Source organism: Cygnus olor, chromosome 16, assembly GCF_009769625.2.
Source record: "Cygnus olor isolate bCygOlo1 chromosome 16, bCygOlo1.pri.v2, whole genome shotgun sequence".
Classification (NCBI taxonomy): Eukaryota; Metazoa; Chordata; class Aves; order Anseriformes; family Anatidae; genus Cygnus; species Cygnus olor.
The window spans coordinates 1,298,763-1,325,081 of NC_049184.1; the positions used below are offsets into that span (position 1 = coordinate 1,298,763).

The 26,319-nt window shown below is 41.1% G+C and overlaps 2 protein-coding genes across 5 annotated transcripts in view; both read left to right on the plus strand.

The window, feature by feature from the left end:
• The first annotated feature begins 351 nt into the window (after positions 1-351).
• CPNE1 (copine 1) overlaps positions 352-26,319 on the plus strand; it is a 41,862-nt gene continuing 15,894 nt past the window's right edge. The window contains exons 1-2 of one of the 4 annotated variants that reach the window (XM_040575363.1): positions 399-473; positions 3,217-3,267. The gene's annotated coding sequence lies outside the window, so the exon portion shown is untranslated. Of the gene's footprint in view, positions 474-3,184; positions 3,268-7,705; positions 7,831-26,319 lie in introns of those variants that run through there. The other 3 variants (XM_040575361.1, XM_040575362.1, XM_040575360.1) reach the window with 3 other exon arrangements.
• RBM12 (RNA binding motif protein 12) lies at positions 7,710-12,245 on the plus strand. Its single transcript, XM_040575359.1, has one exon. It carries the CDS (start codon positions 7,710-7,712, stop codon positions 10,350-10,352), a length of 2,643 nt encoding a protein of 880 aa, XP_040431293.1. The 3' UTR covers positions 10,353-12,245.

Here is a 26,319-nt window from a genome sequence, read left to right on the forward strand (position 1 = left end):
AATTTCCAGAAAACGTGTCATATCATCATTGTTCTACTATTGTGCCGGAGCCAACAATACAGATCGTCTAGTAGAGATGCGGCGTTGCTCTGTTCAGCCTTCTACCTCCGACTTTGCCTTAAAAAAGGGCAGCGCTGCCCTCACAAACGCCTGCACCCACGCCGCCCCACCCCACCCCAGCCACCCCTGAGACGGGGCGCGGCGCTCGCGTTGCGCATGCGCCGGCAGCCCCCGCTCTCGGCCCCTTCCGCCCCGGGCAGGACGGAGGCGGGGCGGGATCCGGGGGCCGCTGCGCGCACCGCGAGGCTCCGCCCCCTCCGCCCGCCGAGCTCAGGCCCCGCCCCCCCTGGCGGCGCCGCAGCGAGGCGGCCATTTTGTGGCGCTGCGCGGTCGGTGGCGCTGGGCTCGGCGCGCAGCGGGGTCCGGGGGCGGTTTCGCTCCGCTCTCACCCTTTGTCCCGTGCAGAGCCCTCGGTAAGAGCGCGGCGGCGCCCGGGCGGGCCGGGCCCGCGCCTCCCGCCCGCCCCGCGCTGCGGGCCCGCGGCGTGGCGAGGCGAGGCGAGGCGAGGGGAGGGAGGCCGGGCGCGGCGCGGCTGGCACGCGGCCCCGCGCACAAAGGGCCGGGCCGGGCCGGGCCGGGGGCGCCGAGCGGGCGCCGCTTCCGCCTCGCCGGGGCCGGGGGGCCTGGGCCGCGCCCCCGCCCCCCCTGCTCCCTCTCGCCTCGCCTCCGCCCGCGCCCGGCGGCCCGCGGAGCCGCGCGGCCCGGCGCGGGCAGGTGAGTAGGAGCGCGCCGAGCGCCGGCGCCGCGGGGCCCGGCCGGCGGGGGCGGCCGAGTGACCTTGCGGCGGCGCCGGGGCCGGGGCCGGGGCCGGGCGGGCGGCGCCGCGGTGGCCGCAGGGCGCGGGGCCCGGGAGAGGCGGCGAACGGGCCCCGCGGCGCGGGCGGGGGAGCGGCGGGGCCGGGTCCCGGCGGGGGCTGCGGCGGGAGGTGCGCGGCCGGGGAGGGGCCGGCGGCGGAGCCCGGCCCCGGCGGCGTCAGGAAGCGGCGCGGGGCTGCTCCCGGCCGGCCCCGGTGGGGCTCTGCGGGGGGCGTCCGCGGCTGCTCCGCGCCCGGCCCGGGGACGAAGCGGGGCGAGCGCTCTGCGCGTTGCGGGGAAGAAGGTCCCTGGTGCCTGCGGTGCTGCCACCGCGCCTCGGGGTTACCCTGTGAGCGTTAGGAAGGCTGCCGTGCAGTAATTTCAGTCTGTTTTCCAATAATAAAAATCAGCTCTGGGGTAAGAAACGTGTGCTGAAGTGGGTCCCCCGCCTAGTGTCTCTCTGAGCTGTCTCGAAAAATCTCTCGGCTCTTGTTTTACTAGTCGTTCCTAAACTTACCCATTCTTCTTAGCTACTTTCTTATCCACCTAAATGTGCTGGGTTTAGGCAGGAATATTGGCAGGTTGTTCCCTCGGTGCACTCCTTTAAAGGTTGCTTCATGAGGGGTTCTGTGTTCACTGGATGGTGGATATCCATGCATAGCTGATGGCAGGGTGTTGTGGTGACCCTCTCCCATGAAGTTGCAGAGGTATGGTGTTGAATCACCAGTGCTCTGGTCGATGTTTGCTTTGTTAACATGCTCTTACATGTCAGGTTGACTGGAAGGGATGTCTTAATGAGAGTGATGGGTGTTCTTTGAGAGAATTCAGAGTTGTAAACAAAAGTAGATGATGCTTGCTGGAAAGCTTAAATATACAGCAGAGCTTTACACCTTTTCTGAAGAATACCGACCACTTGGTTTGGTTCATGTTGTGTTTCACATCGTAGCGTGTTGTCTTAGTCCTCTACAAATCTGCAACTTGTTGTCAAAAGGAACACCTGCAACGTTGTGGTTGCTTGACTGGAAGTATCTCAAATGACTTTTTTATTTGGAAAGTTCCTTGTGCATGAAGGGTTATCTGCTTCTTGAAAAGCAGATATGCTTTTGCATGAAACTGTTTTTCAGGTTGTTACCTTTTTTCTTACCTGTGTTGTAAATTACTGTTTAAAACTGCTAGAAATGAAAGTATATAGTTGAATATATAGATGAATCCTCTAATATGGGATTGCCTGCTTTTCGTAAAGGTATAATGAGTCTTATTTTCATAAATACATTTGCCATTTTAATATGAGTCTGGAGAGCATAGTTTTGTCTTCTCATTTGTGAGTCTGCTGTTAAATGTCCTTGAAGATCTGTGAATATTTGTGCTTGTTTTAATTCCCTCTGTTAGGGAGTTTGTGGATGGTTTAGTAGTAATTCTGTCCGTAACTTCACTCTGATAAGGATGCTTATAACTGAAAACTGCTTGTTTGGGTTTTGTGAGGAGGAGGCAGTTAGTTTTTAGCATGGTTCTTCTCTGGGTAGTGTTCCACAGAAGGAAAATTTCAGCATGAGGTGGTCTGCTAAGCAATGAAAGAGTAAAGAGGTTTTCCGTCCCTTCTTTTAAATACAAAATGTATATGTTGCTACTTAAACTGCTTGACTTTTTTTTTTGTGAGTTGTAGTCCTAGGAAGACGGTTTGTACTTTCAGAGATGAAAAAAAATGTTCATTTCATCAGGGGTTGAATTATAAAATGGCAGATTACAAAGTATGGTATCTTGCAGGGAGTTCTTATGGTGTGTGCTCTGTTGAGGTGACTTGCCTAGAGGTGTCTGTGAAATGTTGCTTATTTTCACCAGTTTGCATGACTCCTGAAGAGTTCTTCACGTGCAGCAGTAGGGAGACTTTCTGAGTTATGGGTTTTCCTGCTTTTTTCAAGTAAGAAAATGCACCATTGGAGAAAGAAATATTGATGGAGCAACAGTTTGTTAAAATTCAGAATTTTTAAGTCTTTGCTTCTTAACCTTTGCCTTTGAAAGAGTGAGTTGTTCATCTATTAGAAATGGGAAAATTTGAAAGATTCTTTGAGTGTTTTTTGGTTCTTCCTATATTCTTTGAAGAAGGCATGTATTTGTGTCATGAACTATATAGCAACTGCAATGCAGTTATCCAAAAGTGGTACAGGGATAAGGTGTTAGAAAATGCACTCTTACTCTTGTGTCTGTTCTATGTCATGGTGCCTTGTGGTGGTCACAGGTTTGAACTTTCTGTATATACAGTTCTTTGTGGACTGTTACTGCTGTTGTGTTGCCTGCATTGATTTTTGCCTCCATTTATTCTTTATTGCAGTCTAAAAGTTGGTTTTAATTGGTTGCCCACAGGATTGGCTTGGCTTCTGCTACTTGTTAAGAAAAAAACATCTGTCTTTGCAGGTAAGAGACTTTGAATTGAAGACTTCTTTTTATGCTTATTGAGTATATCTTAAGAAATAACTGAAGCTTTTGGAATCTGTGAATTAGTATCAAAACATTTGGGTCAAATTATCTGTAGCTGGTCTTATTCCTTTGACTCCTACTGGTGATGGTTGTTCTGGCAGTGTTGTTCTTGTAAAATAGAATCTTCTGCCAAACTAATGTTTTGTTGCTTCATCAGCATGTGGTAGTCTGTAACGTTCTCTCAAGTTATTCTGCACCATTTGAAAATGTAGCTTTTGGAGTGCAGAAGTTAATTCAGACGTAATTGGTTCTATTTCCCTTTTGCAGTATTTAAAGGGATCAGATAGTTATCTGTCAGCTAATTCGAATTATGCTAATCTAATGGGTTAATTTTAGCATTTAAAAAAAAAAATCCAAAAACCAAATAAAAGCGGTAGTCTGGAGTCTTAGGTATTGCTACATAGTGCCAGCCTGGATACTTTAAACTCTTGCTACAGCAGCAATGTTATTCCAGTTCTTAGCCTTCATCCAGGAACTGCCAGGTACATTGCCTGTGTACCATGTAGGCATTGTATTTCACAGGGAATAAGTTGAATCTTCTAACCTTGTCCTGAATTGAAAAAATACATGTTTCTTAAAAGGCTAGTCCCGTGTTGTTTTATCAATCGATGCATATGACCCAACTTTTCTGTTTGTTTTACTGGCTAGCGCCTAGGGGGAAGAAACCATCTTGTATACACCCTTTTGTAGTGTAACATCTACCTTTTTAAAAGATGGTGCTGTCAACATGCTATTAAGATGGATCAGATGACTTGGATTAATTCTAGACAACTCTGTACTTTCCATTTCTGACCTCAACTTGTTAATGGGGATGGCTTGTCCATAGTAGAACTTGAGGATCTAGTCTCCAAGATCTCAAGCATACAAAACAACAACAAAAAAGGCCTTTGCCTTAAAGTATCTGTTTATACAGGAGGAAAAGGAGGCAGTCTGAGAATTGCTCTTATAGCCCAACAGACTGCCTTCAGTGCATACCTTAGAGGCGCTAACAGCCCGTTCTGTGTCTGGTGTTGCCTCTGCGTGTATATTTGTCTTTAACAAGTGATCAGTGAAATACTTGACAGGACTTTGCTTTTAGTGTTAGTTTGAAAATTAGAGCGAGTGACTTATTGTCTCCTAATTGCATTCTGAAATAAATCTGACTTGTTTGTAAAAATATGAAATTTGGCCCTTTTGTTATTACTCTGATTTTTATTATTTAAAACACAGAAGCAAAACTATTGCTTCTTTAAAGCAGTGAAATCCTGGTAAGTTTTGCAGCATTTATGTTTTGAGTTAAATTTTTTTTTTTTTGACAAAAATTTGTTACAACTTTTATGCCATGTCCCTGTTAGCTCTTGTTTAATATTGACCACTTGTTTGGTGTCATGCATGGCATTAGTTACTCAGAGGTCACTGCAGCTAGTTTTTCTAGTGACTATATGCCTCTGTCGCTGTGTTCTTTTGTCAGTAGTGATTGAGTGGACCTAAATAGTATGCTTAGTAATAATACTTTATGGTATTTCTTAGCATTAATAAGGAAGCTTTGAATTCAGTGCAAGACTGAGCTGCTTGTATTATCCCAGAAGCTACGTTAATGTTTTCAGATGCTTGAACTCCTAAGAATTCTTTTTGTAGCCTTATCTGTTAATTTGCCTTCTGGGTTAGGTTCACAGAATCTAGTAAACTAGTAAATACAGGTACCTAACAGGCTGTTGATTCTAATGTATTTTACACCAGCACATCTGAGGAGAAATTCCTTCCCAAGATGGCTTTGTTCGACTAATGGCCAGATCAGATTGTCATGCCTTTTGCATTAGAAAGGAAGTGGCTATGAAAAAGTAATCCTCCATTTAATAGAAAAAAAACTTAAAATGCCTGACTCCTGATGCATAAAAACTTCTGAAATTAATTTATTTGTATAATAGGTAATACAGAAAAATGTAAGCCTCTTAACAAGTTTTACTATTATTATGCTATTTTAGTTTTTTAAAGCATAAATGCAGAAACAGGGTTGCTTTTATAACCCTTGGTTGTCTCAGGATCATCTAATTTGAAAGCAGTCCTGTAGTATAATCTGGTAAACTCTTATATTTTGCAGTTGCCTTTAGTGTGGCTTCCTTAAAGTAAGCAGAATTTTAATTTTAACTTCTATGTCAAAGGTTGCTGCTGATGCTGGGCAAATTTAAAATGAAGCTGCAGAACCACTGAAAAATATTGTGGTTTTAAAACAGTGCAGAAAGTCTCATGATTTATTAGATGTGTACTTATCATAGATAGTTCTTGGACCTGTTTATTTTTCATGTGGACTTTTTTTTCTGTTGGAAAGTGATTGGGCAATGAACATTATTCTCTAGTGAAATGTGTGACTAGAAGAGATAAATGCAAAGTGTTGCTTTATTACGTTGCTGTGAGTAGGGAAAGTTGCTTTTTAAAAAATAATCCTTGAGGGTTAGCATATATTTCCCTTTCTATTGCTGTCATTCCTCGGTGAAGTAGGGAGTATTCTAGTGGTATGTAGAGGTAGATTTTTCAGATGTTTTCATGTTCATCTTGGAAGTTCCAGTGTATTGTTCAAGACGGTCTAGCAAGGAATCAGATGCTCGCGTACACTGGGCAGAGCAGCAGAGCTGACGCTGTGCCAAGGAGCTTCTCTGCTGTTGGCAAGGGTCTCCCCCTGCTTGGCTCCTATCAGCTGGGTGTGGGCCAGTGCCCTCTAACAGCGGTGTGTTGCTTGAGGCTGTTACTGCACAGAAGGGGTTAACTCTGGTTTATGGGCAAGAGAACAAAATACTTAAGTACTCGTTTGAGTAACCATCGTGCAAACAGAAGAATTTATTCGGTTCTTCCCTGTGGAAGAATTATTACTCTTGTTTTCATTAAATACTGAGTTCAGCCTTATGCCACGTGGTTAAACTGTTGGATAGTGACTACCTTAGTAGTTTAGGATGTAATCAAGGTGTTGCTACTCTAAACTGTTTGGAAGACCTGGGCAGGCAAATGTAGCTGACTTTAAAATTGGATACAGGGATACAGTACTCAACTGAATGTGAATGTTATAACTATCAGTTGGTCATATCTTTGGTGTATAGCCTAAAAGATGGTCTTTCTGGTGGTGCTTTGCCTCTTGGTGTTGCATTGTATCATCTGGTTCATCCTCAATTTCAAATGTCTAATGAATATTTTAATGCCACTTACATGTGACCTTAGAGGTCTTCCATGCAGTTACTGAACTGATTTGTACTCTAGGAAGTCAAGAAGCTTCAGAGGTAAGGTGGTTCAGATGAAACAAGGCGCTACTGCTGAGCGTTTAGGATAAGAGGCTGGCTTCTGAACTGGTGAATCGTGCTAGTATTATTATGCTGCTTTCAGACCTTAGTGAAGCTTTGTCAAGAATTAGTGAGAATTACCTAGTTTTCCTGTTTATCTTGTACTTCTGATGTGACCTCAGGTTGTTCTTTAGATTGTATACAAGGTAACTTGAAATCTAGATGTTCAAAATCAATCTTAAGCTTCCACTAGCCTCAGCTGTAGAGGTAGAAGTCATTTACTCATGCCAGAGATTGAAAATGCAGTATTATACTGAATATCTACAACTATTAAAAAATTATGGCTCGATTTTTGGCAATCTTCAAGGCCATATATCCAGCTAGGATATGCATATGTGTTATTCTAGTTCAGGTGGGGTCTATATAGTCACAAAATGTCTGGGGCTAGTTTTATAGCTGTTAGCTTCACTGTTGCCTAGACCTCTTGCTTCTGCTAGGTGTAAAATATAACATTGCTATGATGTAGATGGCCTCTGTCAGGATGGGTAGTGATTCATGCTGTTGTCCATAATGGGTTTTTGTTCATAACTCCCTGTATGTTCTCAGTCTTCTTCACCTGCCTGGAGATAAAATCTCTCACCAAGTGAAAAAAGAACTTTTTATTGCTCATAGGTGTACAGAATTCTTGGCAGTCACTTTGCCAGGTACAGTGGATACCATATCAGTGTATGGTAACTTAATTTTTTTTTTTTTTGCTTGGCTAAAATGCATTTAGCTTATGTTCCATTAAATACTCAACTATTGATATGATAGTTCTAATTTATGCTGTTCCCTAGTTTGTCTTTTTTCCACTGACACTTGTGGGTCTCAGTTTAACAGTTGCTTTGGAATTTCTAGTGTAAAATGTATACTAATTGTTTTGGTAAATGTTTAATACTTCAGTCTGTGTGAAGTGAACAAACACGAATAAGGAACTTGGAATATAAACATGCTTAATCTTTGCAAGATGTTAGGAGTATGTAAACAAATGTAGTAGATGGTGTCTGTAGGTAATTGCATGGTGTCACAAACAGTAGTCTGACATAGCCGTTGCCTTTTCTCATCTGCAGGTGTGTGTTGTTTCAGCGCAGCATGGCTGTGGTCATCCGCTTGCAAGGTCTCCCGATTGTGGCGGGGACCATGGACATTCGCCACTTCTTCTCTGGATTGATCATTCCTGATGGGGGCGTGCATATTGTAGGGGGTGAACTGGGTGAGGCTTTCATCGTTTTTGCCACTGATGAAGATGCAAGGCTTGGTATGATGCGCACAGGTGGTACAATTAAAGGGTCTAAAGTAACACTATTACTAAGCAGTAAAACCGAAATGCAAAACATGATAGAACTCAGTCGTAGGCGTTTCGAAACTGCCAATCTAGATATGCCACCAGCAAATGCTAGCAGGTCAGGACCACCACCTAGTTCTGGAATGAGTGGAAGGGTTAACTTGCCCACTACTGTACCTAACTTTAATAACCCTTCTCCTAGTGTAGTAACAGCTTCTACTACTGTGCATGAGAGCAATAAAAACATATCCACATTTTCTACTGCCAGTATGGGGACTGCACCTCCAAACCTTGGGAGTACCTTTGGTAGCCCAACGTTTAGCTCAACTATACCTAGTACAGCATCCCCAATGAACACAGTACCTCCTCCACCAATCCCTCCTATTCCAGCTATGCCATCTTTGCCACCAATGCCTTCTATTCCCCCAATCCCTGTTCCTCCTCCTGTGCCCACACTGCCTCCTGTTCCTCCGGTTCCCCCAATACCCCCTGTGCCCCCTGTACCCCCAATGACACCTATGCCTCCCATATCGGGAATGCCTCCTATGAATCCTCCACCCGTAGCACCTTTACCCACTGGAATGAATGGGTCTGGAGCAGCAGTGAATATGAACAGCGGCTTGAATCCATTGTTTATTGGTCCCATGAATCCTGTAAATCCTATCCAGATGAATTCTCAAAATAGTGTTAAACCAATTCCAATCAATCCAGATGATTTGTATGTCAGCGTTCATGGAATGCCCTTTTCTGCAACAGAATCTGATGTGAAAGACTTTTTCCTTGGGCTCCGTGTGGATGCAGTCCATATGCTGAAGGATCATGTAGGTCGAAATAATGGAAATGGACTAGTTAAGTTCTTTTCTCCTCAAGATACATTTGAAGCACTGAAGCGAAACAGAATGCTGATGATTCAGCGCTATGTTGAAGTTAGTCCTGCAACAGAGAGACAGTGGGTGGCTGCTGGAGGCCACATAACTTTCAAGCAAACCATGGGTCCCTCTGGGCAACCACACCCTCCTCCTCCACAGGCTCATTCTAGGTCTAAATCTCCTAGTGGACAGAAAAGGTCACGGTCTAGATCTCCCCATGAACAGGGTTTCTGTGTTTATTTGAAAGGTCTTCCATTTGAATCGGAGAACAAACATGTAATAGATTTTTTTAAAAAGCTGGATATAGTTGAAGACAGCATCTATATAGCTTATGGACCTAATGGGAAGGCAATTGGAGAGGGTTTTGTCGAGTTCAGAAATGAAGCTGATTACAAAGCAGCTTTGTGTCATCATAAGCAGTACATAGGGAATCGCTTTATTCAAGTTCATCCAATTACTAAAAAGGCAATGTTAGAAAAGATAGAGCTGATTCGTAAAAGATTGCAGAACTTCAACTATGACCAGAGAGAAATCATCATGAACGCTGAGGCAGAGTCAGGTTTGCCAAAATTGTGTGCACATATATCTAATATTCCGTACAATATAACAAAAATGGAAATCCTTCAGTTTCTAGAGGGACTGGCAGTAGAAGAAAACTCTGTACAAATTCTTGTTGATAATAACGGGCAAGGCTTAGGACAAGCACTGGTTCAGTTTAAAGCTGAAGATGATGCTCGTAAGGCAGAGCGTTTGCACCGTAAAAAGCTGAATGGAAGAGATGTTGTTTTACGTTTGATTACTGTAGAAGAAATGAGAGATATTGAGAGAAACCCACAGTCTCAAGGGAAAAAGATACTGAAAATACCAATACAAGGAAACGCAGCTGTGCCCGGAGCACAGGCCCCTGCTGCGGAGGAGCATGCCTTCTTGGGGGGGAATCCTAAAGAAGCAAACAATGGTCCTCCATTTAATTTCCCTGGTAACTTTAGTGGGTCTGGCACATTTGGTCCGCCTCTGCCGCCACCTGGATTAGGTGGCTTTCCTGATGCTAGACCAGGAATACCTGCAGTCGCAAGTAGCGGTTTGCCCGGTGCAGGTATTGAGGTCCCAGGTTTTGCAGGTGGTCCTGGTAATTTGAGTGGACCGTCAGGTTTTGGAGGGGGCCCTCAGAGTTTTGGTAATGGTCCTGGCAGTTTAAGTGGACCCCCCAGTTTTGGTGGTGGTCCTCCAGGAATTGCTGGTGGTCTTGGGCATTTAAGTGGACCTCCGGGGTTTGGACCTGGACCGGGAAATATACATATTAGCGGACCCCCAGGTTTTGGAACAGGGTCTGGGAAGCCAGGACCAACTGTCATTAAAGTGCAGAATATGCCCTTTACTGTTTCGGTGGATGAAATTCTGGATTTCTTTTATGGTTACCAAGTGATCCCTGGTTCAGTGTGCTTAAAATACAATGAGAAAGGCATGCCCACAGGAGAAGCAATGGTTGCATTCGAATCTCGTGATGAAGCAATGGCAGCTGTTGTTGATTTAAATGACAGGCCTATAGGCTCGAGAAAAGTAAAACTTGTTTTAGGGTAGCTGTTAATATGAAGTAGTTGTAGAATAGATATTCATAGTGCTGTGATAAATGCATCCGGATTGGTTTTTATAGTATTTCCAGGATAGAACCTGTGGATTGTTTAAACTGTAAACCAGACTTGTTTTGATAAGACAGAGCACTGGGTTAGCCATTACAGAAGAAACACTGCAAGGATACGTGCGCAGTGGATTTTCCCGTACAAATGTGTGGAGAAGGTAGGCAGATTGTTTTTCATCATAGAGGTTTGGTGAACTATACTGGACACAGTGCTTATCAAGGAATCTAGATTGGTTTTACGTAGTTTCGGATAAGGGAAATAGATGAAGTCAGTGAAGCTCTTCAGTGGGTGCTCTTGCAAGCCATTGTAAAATAGATAGCTATTTCTAGATTTGGTTAAAAGCTGGCTGAATTTGCTTTGTTTACAGGTCAAAGCTTTGTTTAAAGTCCTGATTTTACCCTTCAATTGAATGAATTCTCAGTGTACACAGATTCATTGTTTTGTGTATGTATCTTTATTTTTTTCCAAGATTCTCGCTGTACGAACAGTTGAATTATGCCCATTGCTGATATGTCTACCGAACTAATTCCTTTAAGTATGAGCAGAATCGTTCTGTAAAATTCAAGCTGTTCTTTGTGGAATAACCTTTAGTTATTTATATATTGCAATTATAACTGTGCAGAATAAGACTTTTGCCACAAGTATAGCTAACCTCGAACATCATATGAGTTTCATAGTACACTTAAAACATTTTCAGTAGAAGTAACAACTTGAAAATACTCATTATTGTTTAAGTAGCTTGATTTGTTAGGATTACATGAACCAGTTGGGATGGGATCTTTGACACTAGTTGGATATTGATGTTGTATTTCTCATGTGTCTTTTGAACTACTTACATAGAGTCTCTGCTAAGAGAACCAAAGTGGTGATTATTAGTAGAAGATTGGAGTCCAGCTAAAGTTTTAAATTAGTTTATATATGAAAGAAGCTTTTATCTTCAGCAACTCTGTCGTGAATTATTGCTATGGGTGAATTCAGAGATAAAATTTATTTTTTTCCAAAACTTGAAAATACTGAGTTTACTATATATTTTTGCAATAAACTTGTGCTGTTGTATTTAAAGTCTGTAAAGAGTTGCCATTTTCTTTGCTGTACAGTAAAACCTTTCATGGAAAAATGGAGAATTGGAAAGGAAGTAATTCACAAGTTGGAAAGTAGAAACTTTTGGTTCATCCTTGCTTGGCTTATGGTAAATTTTAAGACTTGGGCATTGCCTGAAAAATCCTGCTATTCCCTGCAAATCATTGTACTTAAACATGCTAATCTTTAAACTGTTTTGTTTTTTGGACAAGAAAAACAGTGCCTTTTGGTGTTGCATATCATGGAACACTGAAGTGTGTTGTCAGGCAAAATTGAGAGGTGCAAGTGGCAACAGTTTTATTCATGTGGTGTGTAGGAGAGATTTGGAAACCTGTGCGGCGCTGCATCCTGAGAGGATTTCACAGTACAGGAATATGTGGAAGGATTGTATAAAGGTGTACTTCAATAAAGAGGCGGTCACATTACACAGATGCTTCTGTAATTCATTAGCATAATTTTGTTTTTGACAGATTATTAGGTGGTCCCAACTTTGGAAAAGTCATGTGATTTGTATATACTGTTTAAAATTAAGCCTCCTGTTAATAAAACTGTCTGTCTCTGAAGCTTCATGTTATGCGTTTCAACAGTCTTTGGGAGTAATGTTTCAACAGCAGATCTGTTTTTCTTTGAAAGTCTGAAAGTACTCTTGCTGATGTCAGAAAGATGTGTGATTAGGAGTCAAGCCTTTCAGTTTATTTTTAAAATTTTGCTCTTTGTTTTTTAAACAACTTTTATTAAAGTTTCATACTATATTGGAGTTACTTGGGTGCTTGTTTCTTCATGTTTCACATTAGAATAAAATTACTGAAAAGGAAAACGTGGCTTCGTTGTTCACAGAATTGATTTAAGATATTAGCGTGTGTTGACTTGCAGAAACTGGTGGTAACTTTTTCAAGTTTAAATGAATCACAGCAATGCTTGCCTTGTTGTGAAATGTAATTAAACTACAGGTGTCTGGAATTAGATACACAGATTTTCTGTTACTTTCTTTTGATATGTCTCTTGATCCTCTTGGTAATGGCTACAGGGTTACTGGTGTTTGTGTTAGACACAGCATATTCTGTGAAACATGCTTGTGTGTCTGCTCCTTAGAACTTTCTAAAAGTGCAGGTTTGTTTTGGAAATCATTTTCTGATTCTTGATTTTCTGTATGGTCTAAGGATATTTAAATGCTTATTTTAAAAAATGTGTAAATGAATATGAAAAGCCATTGGTGTTTGGAACATGGACACAGATGGAATGCTTAAGTGAAGGATTTGGGGCAGGGAAGGGGCTCTTCGTTGTGCCAAGCAGTTGGTGCTCCTTTTCTTTTTTGCGTAAATTAGTAAAGAACCCTTCTCAAGTGTAAGCCCCTGGAAAAAACAGAAGTCCTAACATACTTAGAATTTCAGCATGTAGTATAAACAACACAGTTGCTGTCCTGAATAGTTGTTACAGATCTTTTAAAGTGTAGATAAAGTTCTTTATCAAGTATTAGTTGTAAATAATGGTTAGAGGTTTCCTGTAAACAGCTCAGTTCCATAGTAGAAGCAGTCTTAAACTGAATGTTGTGATAAACTATGGAGGATACTCTGATATCAAACTATGTAACTGGATGTGATGAAATTCTTTATTTTGCAGATGTTTATTTATGTGAACAGCCTTAAAAATAAGGGGTAGGACCTTTGAGGTCTTGTCTCCACTGTGCAAAGTATGTAACTGCCCTTTCATATACACTTCAAGGCTGTTTGCTAACAAGAGGTAGCATTAGAAAGAATTGGCTGCTCTGGCTTTGATGCTCTGAGTGCCAGAACTGACATCCTGCATAGCCTGGTTGGAACAATACGGTGAAACTGGTGTCACACCTTCCTCCAGTTACGGAAAGAAGGTACTTGTGTTTATGCAACTGGCTAAGTTGGTGTTTTTAGCAGTTCCTTAAGTGTTTGTGTCGAAGTACTACTTGTAAAAATAAGTGATATAGCGTTACATATTTTTGTCACGTCATGAGTGTGTGTTTAACAGCAATCATATCATTCACAAGAGAAAGTATGGATGTAAAAAGTTATTCAATGAGAAACTTGTGACCTACATGGAAGAACTGTAACAGTTACATGAAAGCATAACATCAAGGCTACCAAGTTTTCAAACAGTTACACGTAAATGTTATAATCAGATTTTTTTAACAAATCTGAATCTGGTAATACTATAGAAAACACTTCATCAATAGAGATTTGATGTTAGTGTTGCCACATTTTCAGTGTAGACTTCTAAGCAGTTTGAGGCTTTATAGTTTTAAGAAGGATGAAAGCTATTCCTTTTGTTATGAGTAGTGTTCCTTTCATAGTGTAAAATGTTCTTGAATGTTTATGCTCTGAGTTTGTTGCAAATAGAGAGGAAGATTGATGCAAAAATGAAGACTAGTTGTGCTCCAGTTGATTTTGACAGTCTGCCTCGTAAAGAGCAGAACTGACCAGCAGGTACGTTAAATTGTTCAGGCTGTCCTTGAAGATGTTGTCTCTACTATATAAAATTGTTGACGTCTTTCCCTGAGACTGTTGGTACACTAAAGACTGCAGACTCTAGAGAAAAATAGGTTTTTTTTCTGGTTACCAAGGTACACAAATGGTGCATTAACTGTAAATCATGATTTCAGTGTCTGTATTTTGTTCCTCCTCAGTCTTCTAGTGTGGTGGTTCCAAAGCCGCTTCCAGCAGTGAATGGTGTCGGTCCAGAACGTCTTATTGAGCTGTGTGCGCCTCTGAACCTTGTTGGCCTTCTAGTTTTTAAACTTGGAACAACTTAATGTTACGGACCTGCTATTTGGACTATGGACCACTGTTTGAGAGTAGCTGTTTCTAGATGATTATCCAGATACGTGGGTTAAGCCCTAAATCAGAGGATTGCGGTTCCTGTTTCATACAAAGACCAGTGCAAGCAAAAGGTCAGCTTCTGACTTTGATGATAACTGTTGGACGGAAGCAGTTTGGAACCTGGACTGGTATAATAGGAAGCAATTAGCAATTTTAAATTTTGTTTCTGAGAGAGGTTTTTCAGAAATGGTGCCTTGGGCCTGGAAGCAGTGTTGCCAGATAAATGCTTGTCTTTGCCCCTTGCAGGTTTGCTGGTGCTGCTTTCTGTTTTGTGGGTGTGCTCTCTTGCATGTCTTTGGGAAAACTGAGATAGTTTGTGTACGGAGTTAAATGATTCTTCCTCCTGGTGGAAGAGGAAGTGAAACTGCCTTTTAAATGTTTCTGAAGGAACGGTAACCTCAAGGGAGCTTTTGATACCTGTTTTCGGCAGTGATAACGTGATTGTTGTTGAAAGATTTGGCTTTCCTACAGAAACAAAATTCTCAGTTGGTCGTATGTATTTGACTAAGGCTTGTGGCTGCATACTGAGCTCCCCTATTCTTTCCCTAACTTTTGATACAGGTAGGTATGCTCTAGCTTGTTTTCTGTATAGATGACCTCTCAGAGCTTTGTTCCTATATGGAATGCGTTTGGGTGTTGTTTGTGCTTGGAGGGCTTCACACCTTCCTGATTTGGATGCTTCTCACTCATGGATTTAAATACCAAATGTAAAAACAAGTAGTTCTAGAAGTGTTTCTTTTCCATTGCTCCAGACTGAACGCAGGTGGTGGTTCGCAGGTGGTAGACGGTTTAGTTGTGACTCTTGTTTTCACCTAGTGGCACTCACTTGTGTACAGTTTCCTTTGTCATTCTTTTGTTTTTATATATGTATACACAGCATGGCAGTTTAGGAGAGAAGCAAGCAGGCAGTTTCTTTCATTGCTGTAGATCAAAGCTTCTTCCTTTTTGGCTGGTTTTCTCTTGTATGCTCTCACATGTATAGCCTTAACTTCAAATAGCCTTAGCAGTTGCATCTCAAATACATTAATGCAAGCTTTCAAATCAGGGAAGATATTTCTTTTATGAGAGTATTTTCCACAACATCAGTTTTATAACTCTGAATTTACTACTTTCATGCCAACTTCACTGTTTTTGCCCAGCTTTTGGGAGGAATTTTGTTAAGTTACCAATGAACTAGACTGTTGTTCTTCATTTACTGGATAGTAGATTACTGCCAGGATAACTTGATGGGGTGGGGATAACAAGCGTTTTCTTTGCCTTTACTGTACATAGTTGAGGGACTGCAATTTCCCTGTAAATTCTGAAATGGAAAAATTAGGACTTGGCAGGGTTGCACCAGGGAAACAGGAACTGATCCTGCGTGAAACTTCTGTGGTTGGCAGAGTCAGGCTTTTTGGACCTGTCGCTGCTTCTGGAAGGCTGGTGACCTTTTGAAATCTTCCTACTGTAGTTACAGTGTCTTTAATCAAAGAATCTGTAGGATGGTATTACTCTGATTTCTGACCGTCTGAAGGTAGGTGGAACTTCCAGCTATCCGTTTCACGGTTACACACAATTAGTTTCACGTCAATCGTTTCTCATTATATACAATTATGTGGATGTAGTGTTGCTCTGTGTGATAGTAGAAAGCTTAGAAATGTTTTCTAGCCACGTAGAAATGAAGACAGATTTTGGGATGGAAAATTGCAATGTAGTCAGAACCTAACCTACTTCAAGAATTCCTTTTAGGAAACTTTAAGTGCCTTTTTTGATTAAAAACTTGCAGAATTGTTCTTGCTTGCTGAGGAAGATTTCAAGCCTCTATATAGCACCTACTTATTTGGTGACCTGCTTGCTTTGACAGCGTCTGCCAGAACGTGTTCCATAAAATCATCTTTTACAAAAAAACATCATTTTCAGAAGTTACTAAAATGTCACTGCTTGTTTTGACTGGACAGTGGATATGGAATGTGAAAAGTCCTTGCTTGTTTGGCAGGAAACTCAACTCAAACTTCTTTTACATTTCTTATACGGTTTCATTATTGGCCAAATGTCTCTAATAAAAGGACAATGTTTATAAATCCCGTGTTCTTGAGGAAAGCTAAATGCAGCTAGCTACAAAAGCAAAGAGGCTAATGAAAGTAAAATCAGACACTAGCAGTTCATTGAACATAGGGAAAACCTCTTCAAGAAAGGGCAGAGGGGAGGTAGAGTTATTAAATATTACCAATTAACCTGTCTAGGACCGCGCCCCCCCTTATTACAGCATTCCTGCAGAGACAGTCTTCTGTCTTAGGTCTAGTCTTGTAAGAATGAAAGGAGCGGGTTTTAGAGCATAGAGTTTTTCATCTGTGGACCTGAACACTTTTCAGAGGTGAGGTAAGTGTGTGTGCAGGGTGGTGGTGCGTAGTGAGCTTGTCCTCCTGGTCACTGTTAAATGAATGGCAGAAGCAACTTAATGAAGCATCAGCTTTCACATCAGTGAAAAGTTGCTAGGGTTAAAGTGGAGGTAAAAGTTTCACCTTGGCTTTAGTGTAAAAAAACAAACAAAAAAAAAACACCAAGTGATGCCTTAATCTAATGAAAACTATTTGTGGTCCAAAAACTTTAGCACTGAGCTTGTGTGAAAAAGAGCAAAATAAAACAGTGAGTAGCCAGTTAAACTTCTAAACTAATCTGAAATTTAAATTGAATTATTAATGGCAGAATATGAGGTCTGTAATTAATCTAAATGGCTTGCTGTTGATTAATAGGAACAGTTAAACCTGGGTACTTCGCAATCTTACATTTTTCTTAAGTTTTAAATCGGAATTATTTTTGACGGTTGGTTGTTCAAAGACACTGTAGTTCTTTGACTTTGTCAGTGATACTACCTGTGTATGTATAAAAGCATTTTGAGTAAATTGTATGTTGTTAAGGCATCTCAGAAAAATTTTAAAGTATGTCTGAAAAAGTACGTACCACGTAATAATGTACTGCACAAAGGTCCCAAATTTTTTGAAGTGTTTGTCATCCAGACTCTCATCCATCCATCTGGATAACTGACACCGTATTTTTGTTAGTGATAATCCAAATAGCATTTATTCCTTGCAGTGCAAGCAAAGTGTCATGCTATTTCTTTGAATGCGGTGGTGTTTAGCTACTCGAATCCTGGCAGCAGAAAGGAGAGTGCGTAAGCAGTGTTTTCCTTCTGCTGGATGGTTCATGCTTTAGCATGAAACTTCTTGTGAAAATTTGTCTGTAGATGTGCATTTAAGAAAGTAACCTAAGTCAGAAGTGTAAGTTTTCTGATACAAAAATACTGTGATTTAAACAAAAGCAATAATAAATTACTATGTAATAGAAATCCTAATGTTAGTCTGCACATTATTTATATCTCTATGAAATATCAGCTGTTTTGGTGCAGTGACCTGGCTGAATATGACTGTAGCATTGTCATTAAATTCTATTATTATAGACTGGAAGGTGAAAGGCAAGAGTGGTCCCTGTAATTGAGATTTGTGCATGTTGTGGTGAGGTGATGGAAGTATATAACATTCCCTTCTCCCTTGTTAGTCTTGAAAAGGTGGCATGAACCCATTGTTTTGAATGTTTCTAAAGAGCAGCCCACACTCCAAGGTCATTTGCATGTATAATATAAAAACAGATGCTGTTGTAATCCTTTTGTGATCTTCAAATCCTGCTGCTGCATTAGGTACACATAAAAACCCTGTCGATGAAGAATCTGTGAACAAGCTGTTAGCGTGCTGAGCTTTCTGATGTCTTGTCCTGGCATTTGGCTGTTCTTCTCCTGCAGAGGCAGCCCTCTGGTGCCCAGGGAAGCTGCAACTTGTGATGCGAGTTTCCAGGTTCCATCTAATGGTTGTAACTCCAAGTTCTCTCTCTACGTAGAGCAAAAATAATTAAATTCATGCTTTTACAGCTGTTAAATTTACCCTTTTTTCATCAAATAACTATTACTTGCTGAAAGAACTTTCCACTGCTCTAGTTTGGTCATATTTATTAAAAACATTGGAATGGTTTATATGACTTTGAGAAAATAGGATAAATTCAAACTTAATGACAACAGACTTCTTTAGGGAAGAGGCTGAAAATCACTGCAGAGTATGCACTATAGAGAGCAGACATAGAATAAGCACTTGAGGAGATGTCTGTCTGCAGTTGTGGAATCTATCCCCTAAATGAAGGAAGAGTATATGTTCGTTTTGGACCACCTGTGCTGAGATAAGTAGAGTAGTTTGAACTTGCAGCTCTAATAGGTGACTTCATGCTGTTGGGAAGGTAGACTGACAGGAGACATTGGATCTGGAGGAGAACAGAAAAGGGACACAAGGTAAATGTCTTGTGCTTTTGTGGTGCTTTTCTTCACCTGGCCTTTTAAATACTTCTCTTGTTAGTCTGAATGGGGGAAGAGGGGAAAAAAACAACTTTGAGTTCCTTTACCAAATCCTTTCCTTGGTTGTAGTTCCTTGATATCAGGCTCTTGTGGTGGTGGCTTTTCATAGGTTTTTCTTTTTTGAATCATTATTCTGCAACAGATTAGGATGGAGAAGTGAAGATATGCAACTACAGATGGTAATAATTAAGTGACAGAAAAGTATTGGGCATGTGAATCTTTACCTTGAAGAAAGGACCTACCCAGAAGGAGGAGCAAACATTGAAAGAAGGTGTTGGCATATGAGGCTAAACTGGCAATGAATACATCTTAAGAAATCGGTTTCTTATGAGCCCTGCAGAAGAAGTATTACGGGGTTTGTTTCTGGATCATATTTCAGAGGAGTTAGATTGAAGTCCATAAAAGAGAAACCCGTGAAGATGTAGTTTGATTCTATAAGGAGAGAAAAACTTGAGAGGTATCTTCTGCTTTATGTTTGTACTCATTCTCTAGGAAAGGTTGTCACTGTGCAGTAATAACTCCAGAGCAACCCAGAACTGACTGTCCAGAGGTCATCTGGGAAATCTCAACTTTTTTTTGTCATAATTCTGTAGCGCAATAAAAACAAGAAACATCGCCATTTTTCATTAAGTGATCACCAGAATTCTTAAGTTGCACGAATTCATCTGATAAAACAGCAAAGACTTTTGGTAAAAATGTACTGCTGACATGTTTCTTAAAGTTTTATTTTGAAGCTATGCTGTTGGTGCAGGATATGCTAGTCTGAAGAGATGTACCTCAGTGACTTCTGCCTCACCGTCACCTGTATAATATGTCTGCATTTGAGGGAGTAGATAAAATCATGCAGGCTCTAGAGTAAGAATGGGATGCGTCGGGCGTTGGTTTTCCAGCTCTTAGGAAAGGTAGAGGATGCTAGAGGAAGCAGAAGAATGAACACCAAGAAGTACCCTCAAAAATCATGGATGTGTGTAAGTAAGAAGGGGTATGTTGAAGTACCTGTAGGCCCCATTGCAGCCTAGTGTAATAGAAGAGAAATATGGTGTAGTCTTCAGTCTCTGCTTGAGGAGTTCATGCTCAAAGTGGAGGCTTGAGCCATAACCAGCTTATTTTTTTTGGCACGGGACAGAATCTTTATGCGTTTGTGCCTGAGATTGGAATAGTTAAGAGTTTCAATAGAAAAAATGAAGCCTTCCTTGAGAAAGGTAGAAGTGTGTAAAATGTGTTGTGTTATTACAAAGGTCAGAGTGGTTGAGCTGGGTTGTTTTTTATAAATCAAGTTCATTATATTTTGGTAATTTTTGAGAATCATGGGGCAAAAAGTATAGCAGCTGAATATGTATATAGAAAGTACAGAAAGTCTTATTTGGTGGGTGAATTTATTGAGCAATTCAAGGGTTGCAGTTACGTGTTCCACATTAAGCCAAATGAATGTTTGACTCTAAAGCCCTAACTTGCTTTAGGTTAGTTTTTCAATACTTTTTTTTTTATATCCTGCTGTTAAGTGTTATGGGGAACTTTGAAATGCTTTTTCTTTCACAGAAGGAGCTTGGAAAACTAGCTCTTTAAGATTTTATAACTGGCTTAACTTTGAGGTGTTACGCTACAATTGGGTTCAAACTAGTATTTGAAATAGAATCAGAGTTAATCTGTTTGTTTACTTCATAAAAAATGAGACTATACTAAAAAAAAGGCACAGGCTTTTCTTCTGACCTTGTTGGTTATGATTACATGGACTTTTTTTAAACTGTCCTAAACTTGGTATTTTTATTAGCATAAATGAGAGCTGTCCCTGCTCAGTCATTTCCTGGTTCTCTCTCAAAGGTCAGGTTGCCACAGCACCACTACAGCATGTGGGCCAGGAGGCCACCTTCAGGTACAGAAAACCTAATTCTGGTGGTGATCCTGGAGGTTCTGGCTCATGTGGAGACAGCTCAGTAAGTAGAAGTAGGCCGTAACTTCCATCTATATTCAATAGTGTCACAGGCATGTTGTAATCAATAAATCCATTCTCCTATGGCTTGGAGTCAAATTTGGAGCTCAGAAGGGCTTGTCTGTGTTGGCAGCCGGCCACCTGCCTACCTCAGGTCAGGGCTTGGGTCACTTTTGTGTCAGCACAGCCAAACATTGTGCCCTTCAGAAATGCATGCCAGCTTTCCCCTGCTTGGGGGCCATATGCCTGTCCTCATGGATGCTCTTCCCAGGTGTTCAGGCTGCTGGGTGGACCACAGGTAACTCATCAGGATGGCACCTGGCTTGGTTAGAGCACCTTGGTTAGAAAGGTGCTTTTAATGTTTTCTTTAATGATTAGTAGGTAGCTTCTGCTTCAGGTTTCTTGTCAAGTTTGTAATAATGGCTAAGCAACCTCCTTTTCCCAGAATTTTGATTAATCAGTCAAGATGCATGATGCCAGATAACATGAAACACTGCATAAAGAACAGGATTTATTATCTGCATGTAGAAGTTTCTACTGCTAGTCCTACCTGTCTCCTTCCTAACCCCTAGGAGTAATGAAAGGGTGGAAAATTGTAACTGTTCAGTGGTCTGGGCTTTGGGGCCCATGGGAGAGCCAGAGTGCTGCAAAAGAGCTGTAATCACTAGTAATTTTTGTGCACTATCCTCCCCACGCGGGTCTCATAACTTCAGCTCTGAATGAAGATGCTTTTTAGTGCATCTAGTGATGCAAAATCTAGCTTTATGATTTCTGTCAGGGCCTCATTGGGCTTGGGAAAGTAAGATCATATTAGGATTTTTCTTTTGGTAATACGTATAAAAAGTGGAGCTGACGCTACCTCTGCAGTCTGCACCAGTGTTGATTTTGTAATATTGGAATCTGAAATGTTACAGACTGCCCTCTGAAAAGTGAACTAGTAACCTGAGAAAGCACTACTTCTGCCAGTCTGTGCACATGGGGATCTTGGGAGGAAAAGAAAGCCTTCTTGAAGAAATAAGGGTGATAAATGCAAGACATTGGATTTGACTAAGCAAGGGACAAGAGGTTACCTTAGGTTGTTGGGAAATTATGATTTATTAACTGGGAATTTGTTACGAGTGTTAGGTGTATTGAGTTGTTGGGAAGCATAACACCAAAATGGTGAAGATGGTATTGCTGGTGCATTTTGCTAACAGGATTGCTGGTGTTTGTGGTTTTTGTAAGCAGAATGTAGGGTGGAAGCTACAGCCAGACTGGTACCAAATAACCTCATTGAATACAGTTATTTCTGAGCATGTGCATTAAAAACGTCAAGCTCAAGTTCTAACGAAGTTCTTAAGTTGATGTGTAGTATTTGGTGTAAATTGATGTAGTGTGAGTGTTGTATACAGAGATGCAGTTGAGAATTTATTAGTGATAATAACTGAAAATGAACTGCAGGCTTTCTTGTGCAAAATCCTTGCTTATATTACCTCCTATGTGGAGCAGTGAAACCAAGCTGACCCAAGACTGTCTGGCTTCTGTGTTACCATTAACATTCCTCTCTCCAGAAGGCGTCGCTCCTGGCTCTACTAAACGACGGCCGTCATATTGCAGGGAGATAAGTACAGAGAAGTTTGTTTATGCTTCAAACACCAATAGATGACATTTCTGGGAAATGTGAGACCCTTCAAGGTTATGAATTTGGACAGTTAATATATTTAAATGGGGCTTTCTTCAAGTGTAGGTGGGCATTGCTTTCTTTTATTTGTTTTATTCCCTTTTAAGCATTGGTACATAAGCAGAATCAGTAGAAGAAGAATAGTGAGAGAAGTATAAGGTACTATTAGGCTCATCTATGGAGTTAATATTGTTTACATTGGAGAATGCTCTTTTCTGTGTGAAAACTTTTTTCTATAGAAATATGTGGGAATTGTTGGAAATTCTGAAAAGCTTGTATAAAATTTCAGAAAGTAGCAGACAATGGATTAGTCTTCTACATGTATAGTATGCATCTCCTACATGGTTTTCCTAGAATGTAGCTTTTTTTGGGGGGGTCTTGGTTACATTATTTGGGACTTTGCTGCAGTTCTTCCAACTTATTTATTGGTGTGCATTCCATTTAGTGTAGAACAGTTTGGAAGTATGAAATGGCATTTGCTTTTCTGTGTGTATTACAACTCCTGGAATTCATGATCATCTTCACAGTGCAGAGGTGGTATGCGTAGTAAGACTTAATCATTTTGACATTTTTAAACTGGACCTCAGTTTGGTTGTCTGAGCAGTTCTTAAAGCATGTATACTTAAGGGTCTTGAGCTGATCTGCATTTACTTGAAAACTGGGAATGACTTCTGGTTGAGCAGTGAAAGACTTCTATGGAGTACTGATGGATTACGAGCACAGGATCTTGTGTAGACTTCTGTGGGTTGTAACCTGCTCTTGAGTTCATAGGAATAACACGGGTGATGTAAGACCATATTTTGAAGAAAAATACATTATGTGCTGTCCTGACTAAAGGCAAAAAACATAGGTGTCTGATGGATCTGAAGCCGAGTGCTGGAAACTCTTCCCTTGAGAAAGGAGTGTGCAGAATTCAGCTCAAGATGAAACTTCATGGGTGATGCCTCTCAACAGTGAGATCCCCGAGGTGTGAGAGCATTGGATCAGATGTGTGCAGCTATTGTCAGTGTAAATTGTTGATCTTGGTGGTGTAATATCAGTTGTGATTTTTACTGGCTGTTTCTAACAGCAACACTTATCCAGTGGCTTGCTTATGTTGCCTTTTTTTTCTGAACCTGTTATGCTATGATGCATCCACTGGCTCTGTTTTATGTATTCTAAATAGAATTTGAATATATCTGTTTGGAGTTCATTTTTACTTGGCAAACTCTGAATTTCTGCAGCTAGAATAGTTTTGTGATACCCAGATCCTGCTGTACCTTAATTTGCCTGTGGCAAGTAAGTTGTTTGATAAATTGTTGTTGCAAGCTATTAAGGATCATTTTCTAATAAATACTTTCTAAGTTGAATGTGTTTTTATGAAAACCAGTTTGCTTTATCGGCTTTTTTCATTTTGGGAATGTCCTTTGTCTTTGAACTTTTGAAACCACAAGTTTCAAATAAGACATCAATATTAGTAATTTAGGGTTGTTGTGAGGTGAAAATAAGAAATCGGTGCATTTCAGAATTTCTGGAACTGTTGAAAAAAGAGGATTTTTTGATTGTCACAACAAATGTAAACAATATTCTGTCATTAAAGATGAATTATTGGAATTCTAAAAGCTAAATATATTGTGTATGAATGGATATATAAACATGAGTGTGTTCTATGAAAACTCAGACAACATGAAATTTATTTTTGCAATTGTTGACTTGAATCTGCGAGGTAAATGAGATTGTTTGGTTCTTTGAATGCACATCAGGGAAAAAAAGTAAGGCTATTAATAAAACTAGAACAAACAAAACCCAAGTTCACCTAGAGAGAGGCCAGGCAGATCTTCAGGCTTGACTGAAATAGACTGTCTTGACAGATCACCTACTTCTTCCTTTTTCTGCTGAGATATGTAGAGTAGTTCATGATCAGGATTTTTCTGTTTTACTTTCTAAAGGAATGGATTAGAACTGGAGAACACCATACAGTGTATTTGAAAAGCTGTGAAGTGGAAAAAAAAGCTTAGTGTGGGCTTTTGAAGGATGTCTGTAGGCAGCAACATACAAACAAATGCTGGCAGAGATTCAAACTGGTATTTTCAAATGAAACATGAATTTTTTATCTCAATCTGCTAAGGAGCTACCTCTCCTCTTTTCATAAGGGTGCATCACCTGGTGCCCTGCAATCACCAAATAGAACAGGAAGACGTAATTGGAAAGAATCCTTTCTGGTCTAACTACAGAAACAGTCCATCTGGGCTGTGTTGCAAGGGATTTCTTATGTTTTAAAATCTAGAATAGCAGAACAAGACACATCTGTGTGTCAGTGTACTGAAAGACAGTTCTTTGAGACAGTGGAGTAATTTCATGGTTTCACTGCTACAGATGTGGAGAAGAGATTCAGGTAGCATGTGGGAGGTGATCGTGGAGACTGGTGCTTCACTTTACCTTCTGGCTTTCATGTGTGGTTTAACGGTTCCTATTGCAAACTCTCAACTTTCTTCATCGATGTCTCTGTAACATGGTGTTGAACAAATAGGTAGGGACACATTCTACATGCAAATTCAGACCTATAGTAATGCTTTCTTCTTGGAAGGGACAGCTGTTGTCCAGAGATGCCAGAAGATTTTGGGGAGACATTTCTTTGATGTTTTCAACTTGATTCCTGATTACTTTGTTCTGTACAGGGGAGGGAAAGTGGCTACATGATGGTACAGAAATCTGTTGCAATAGAGAAAATAAAGAGGAGAAATGTTGGCCCTGGAGCCAAGGCTAGCTGTCCTGATCTTTGTTGTCAAACAATGTCATGTGGATGTGTATGGCTGTTTGTAGAACTGCAGGCTATGCAGATGTGAGACTTCGTGTGAAGTTAGCTGGTCTGGTGGAACAACACGTGTAGGTAATGAAAAACTGATACCTGTAACTGTTGTGATTTTAGGAGAAATACGGTATTAAAGGTAATGATTTCTTTTTTGTGAATCTTATGTGAGGTTGGATGAAGCTGAAGTGGAAGATAGACAGTTCTAACTAGTCGTTTGAACAGTGCAGACTAATTCACATTAGCCTTTTTGATATTGGGGTTAAAGCAGATGATGATGACCTTAGAAAGCTGAACCGTGATCCTCTTTGTCTAAAGCATTGCTAATTCTTATTCAGCACTGTTTTTGTCCTGCTGCCATCACTACACCATCTGTAGTGTATTAAGTGATGTGGGTAACACCTGTCTGGGGAGATTGTGGGTTGGGAGGGCTGAGTGGTGCATTAAGGGGATTAAAAGTTGTCTAATAGAAGTTCATCTCTTTATTGAGATAATTAATATTTACACCATGCAAGTATGAGAAAGCAATGTGGGTAGGCAGATACCAGAGAGGCCAAACACCTATTTCCTTATTTTCCTAATACCTTGCTGAAGTAGCTTCTCTATGGAAAAACTCACATTTTAAAGCATTTCTTAGAACTTTCAAGCTGCCTGATCTTTTATTTGCTACTGGAAGCCTTATTTTCAGTTTTGATAATTGTAGCTGTTCCTTGAACAAAACTGGCTGTAATTTGAAATGCAATAAAATTATCACTTTTTTTATTATGAAGGCAGCACCTGAAGAACGGGGGCTCTGTAGCATGTGAGGACAGGACGCGAGGCAGAGCTTGCACGCTGTGGCGTTGTACAGCCGCCCTGCAGTCGGGCCTTTTCGCTTCACGATGGCTGCTTCTGTGGCTTCTGTGCTGCGTGCAGAAGCCTCCTAGAGCAGATTTCCTGTCACTGTGCTAGCAAGGGGGAGGGTGGGGGGTGTGTCTGCACAGGCAGAGCAAGAGCTTCGGCAGCTGACATACTGAACCAACAACTGCCCCCCCGAAAGGGCAAAAAGTGCCGTCGTTTTACACCCTCCCCCGATAGCGAAAGCGCAAGGCCTGAGGGAGAAACGCGTACCGGCCCCGAGTTCTCTCCAGCCCCTTTCCGGCTGGAGCTGGCACCGCCGTAGCCGTGTCCCTGGGGGCAGCGGGAGCCCTAAAGAAGGGGGCGAGGCAGAGCTCGGCCTGCGGGGG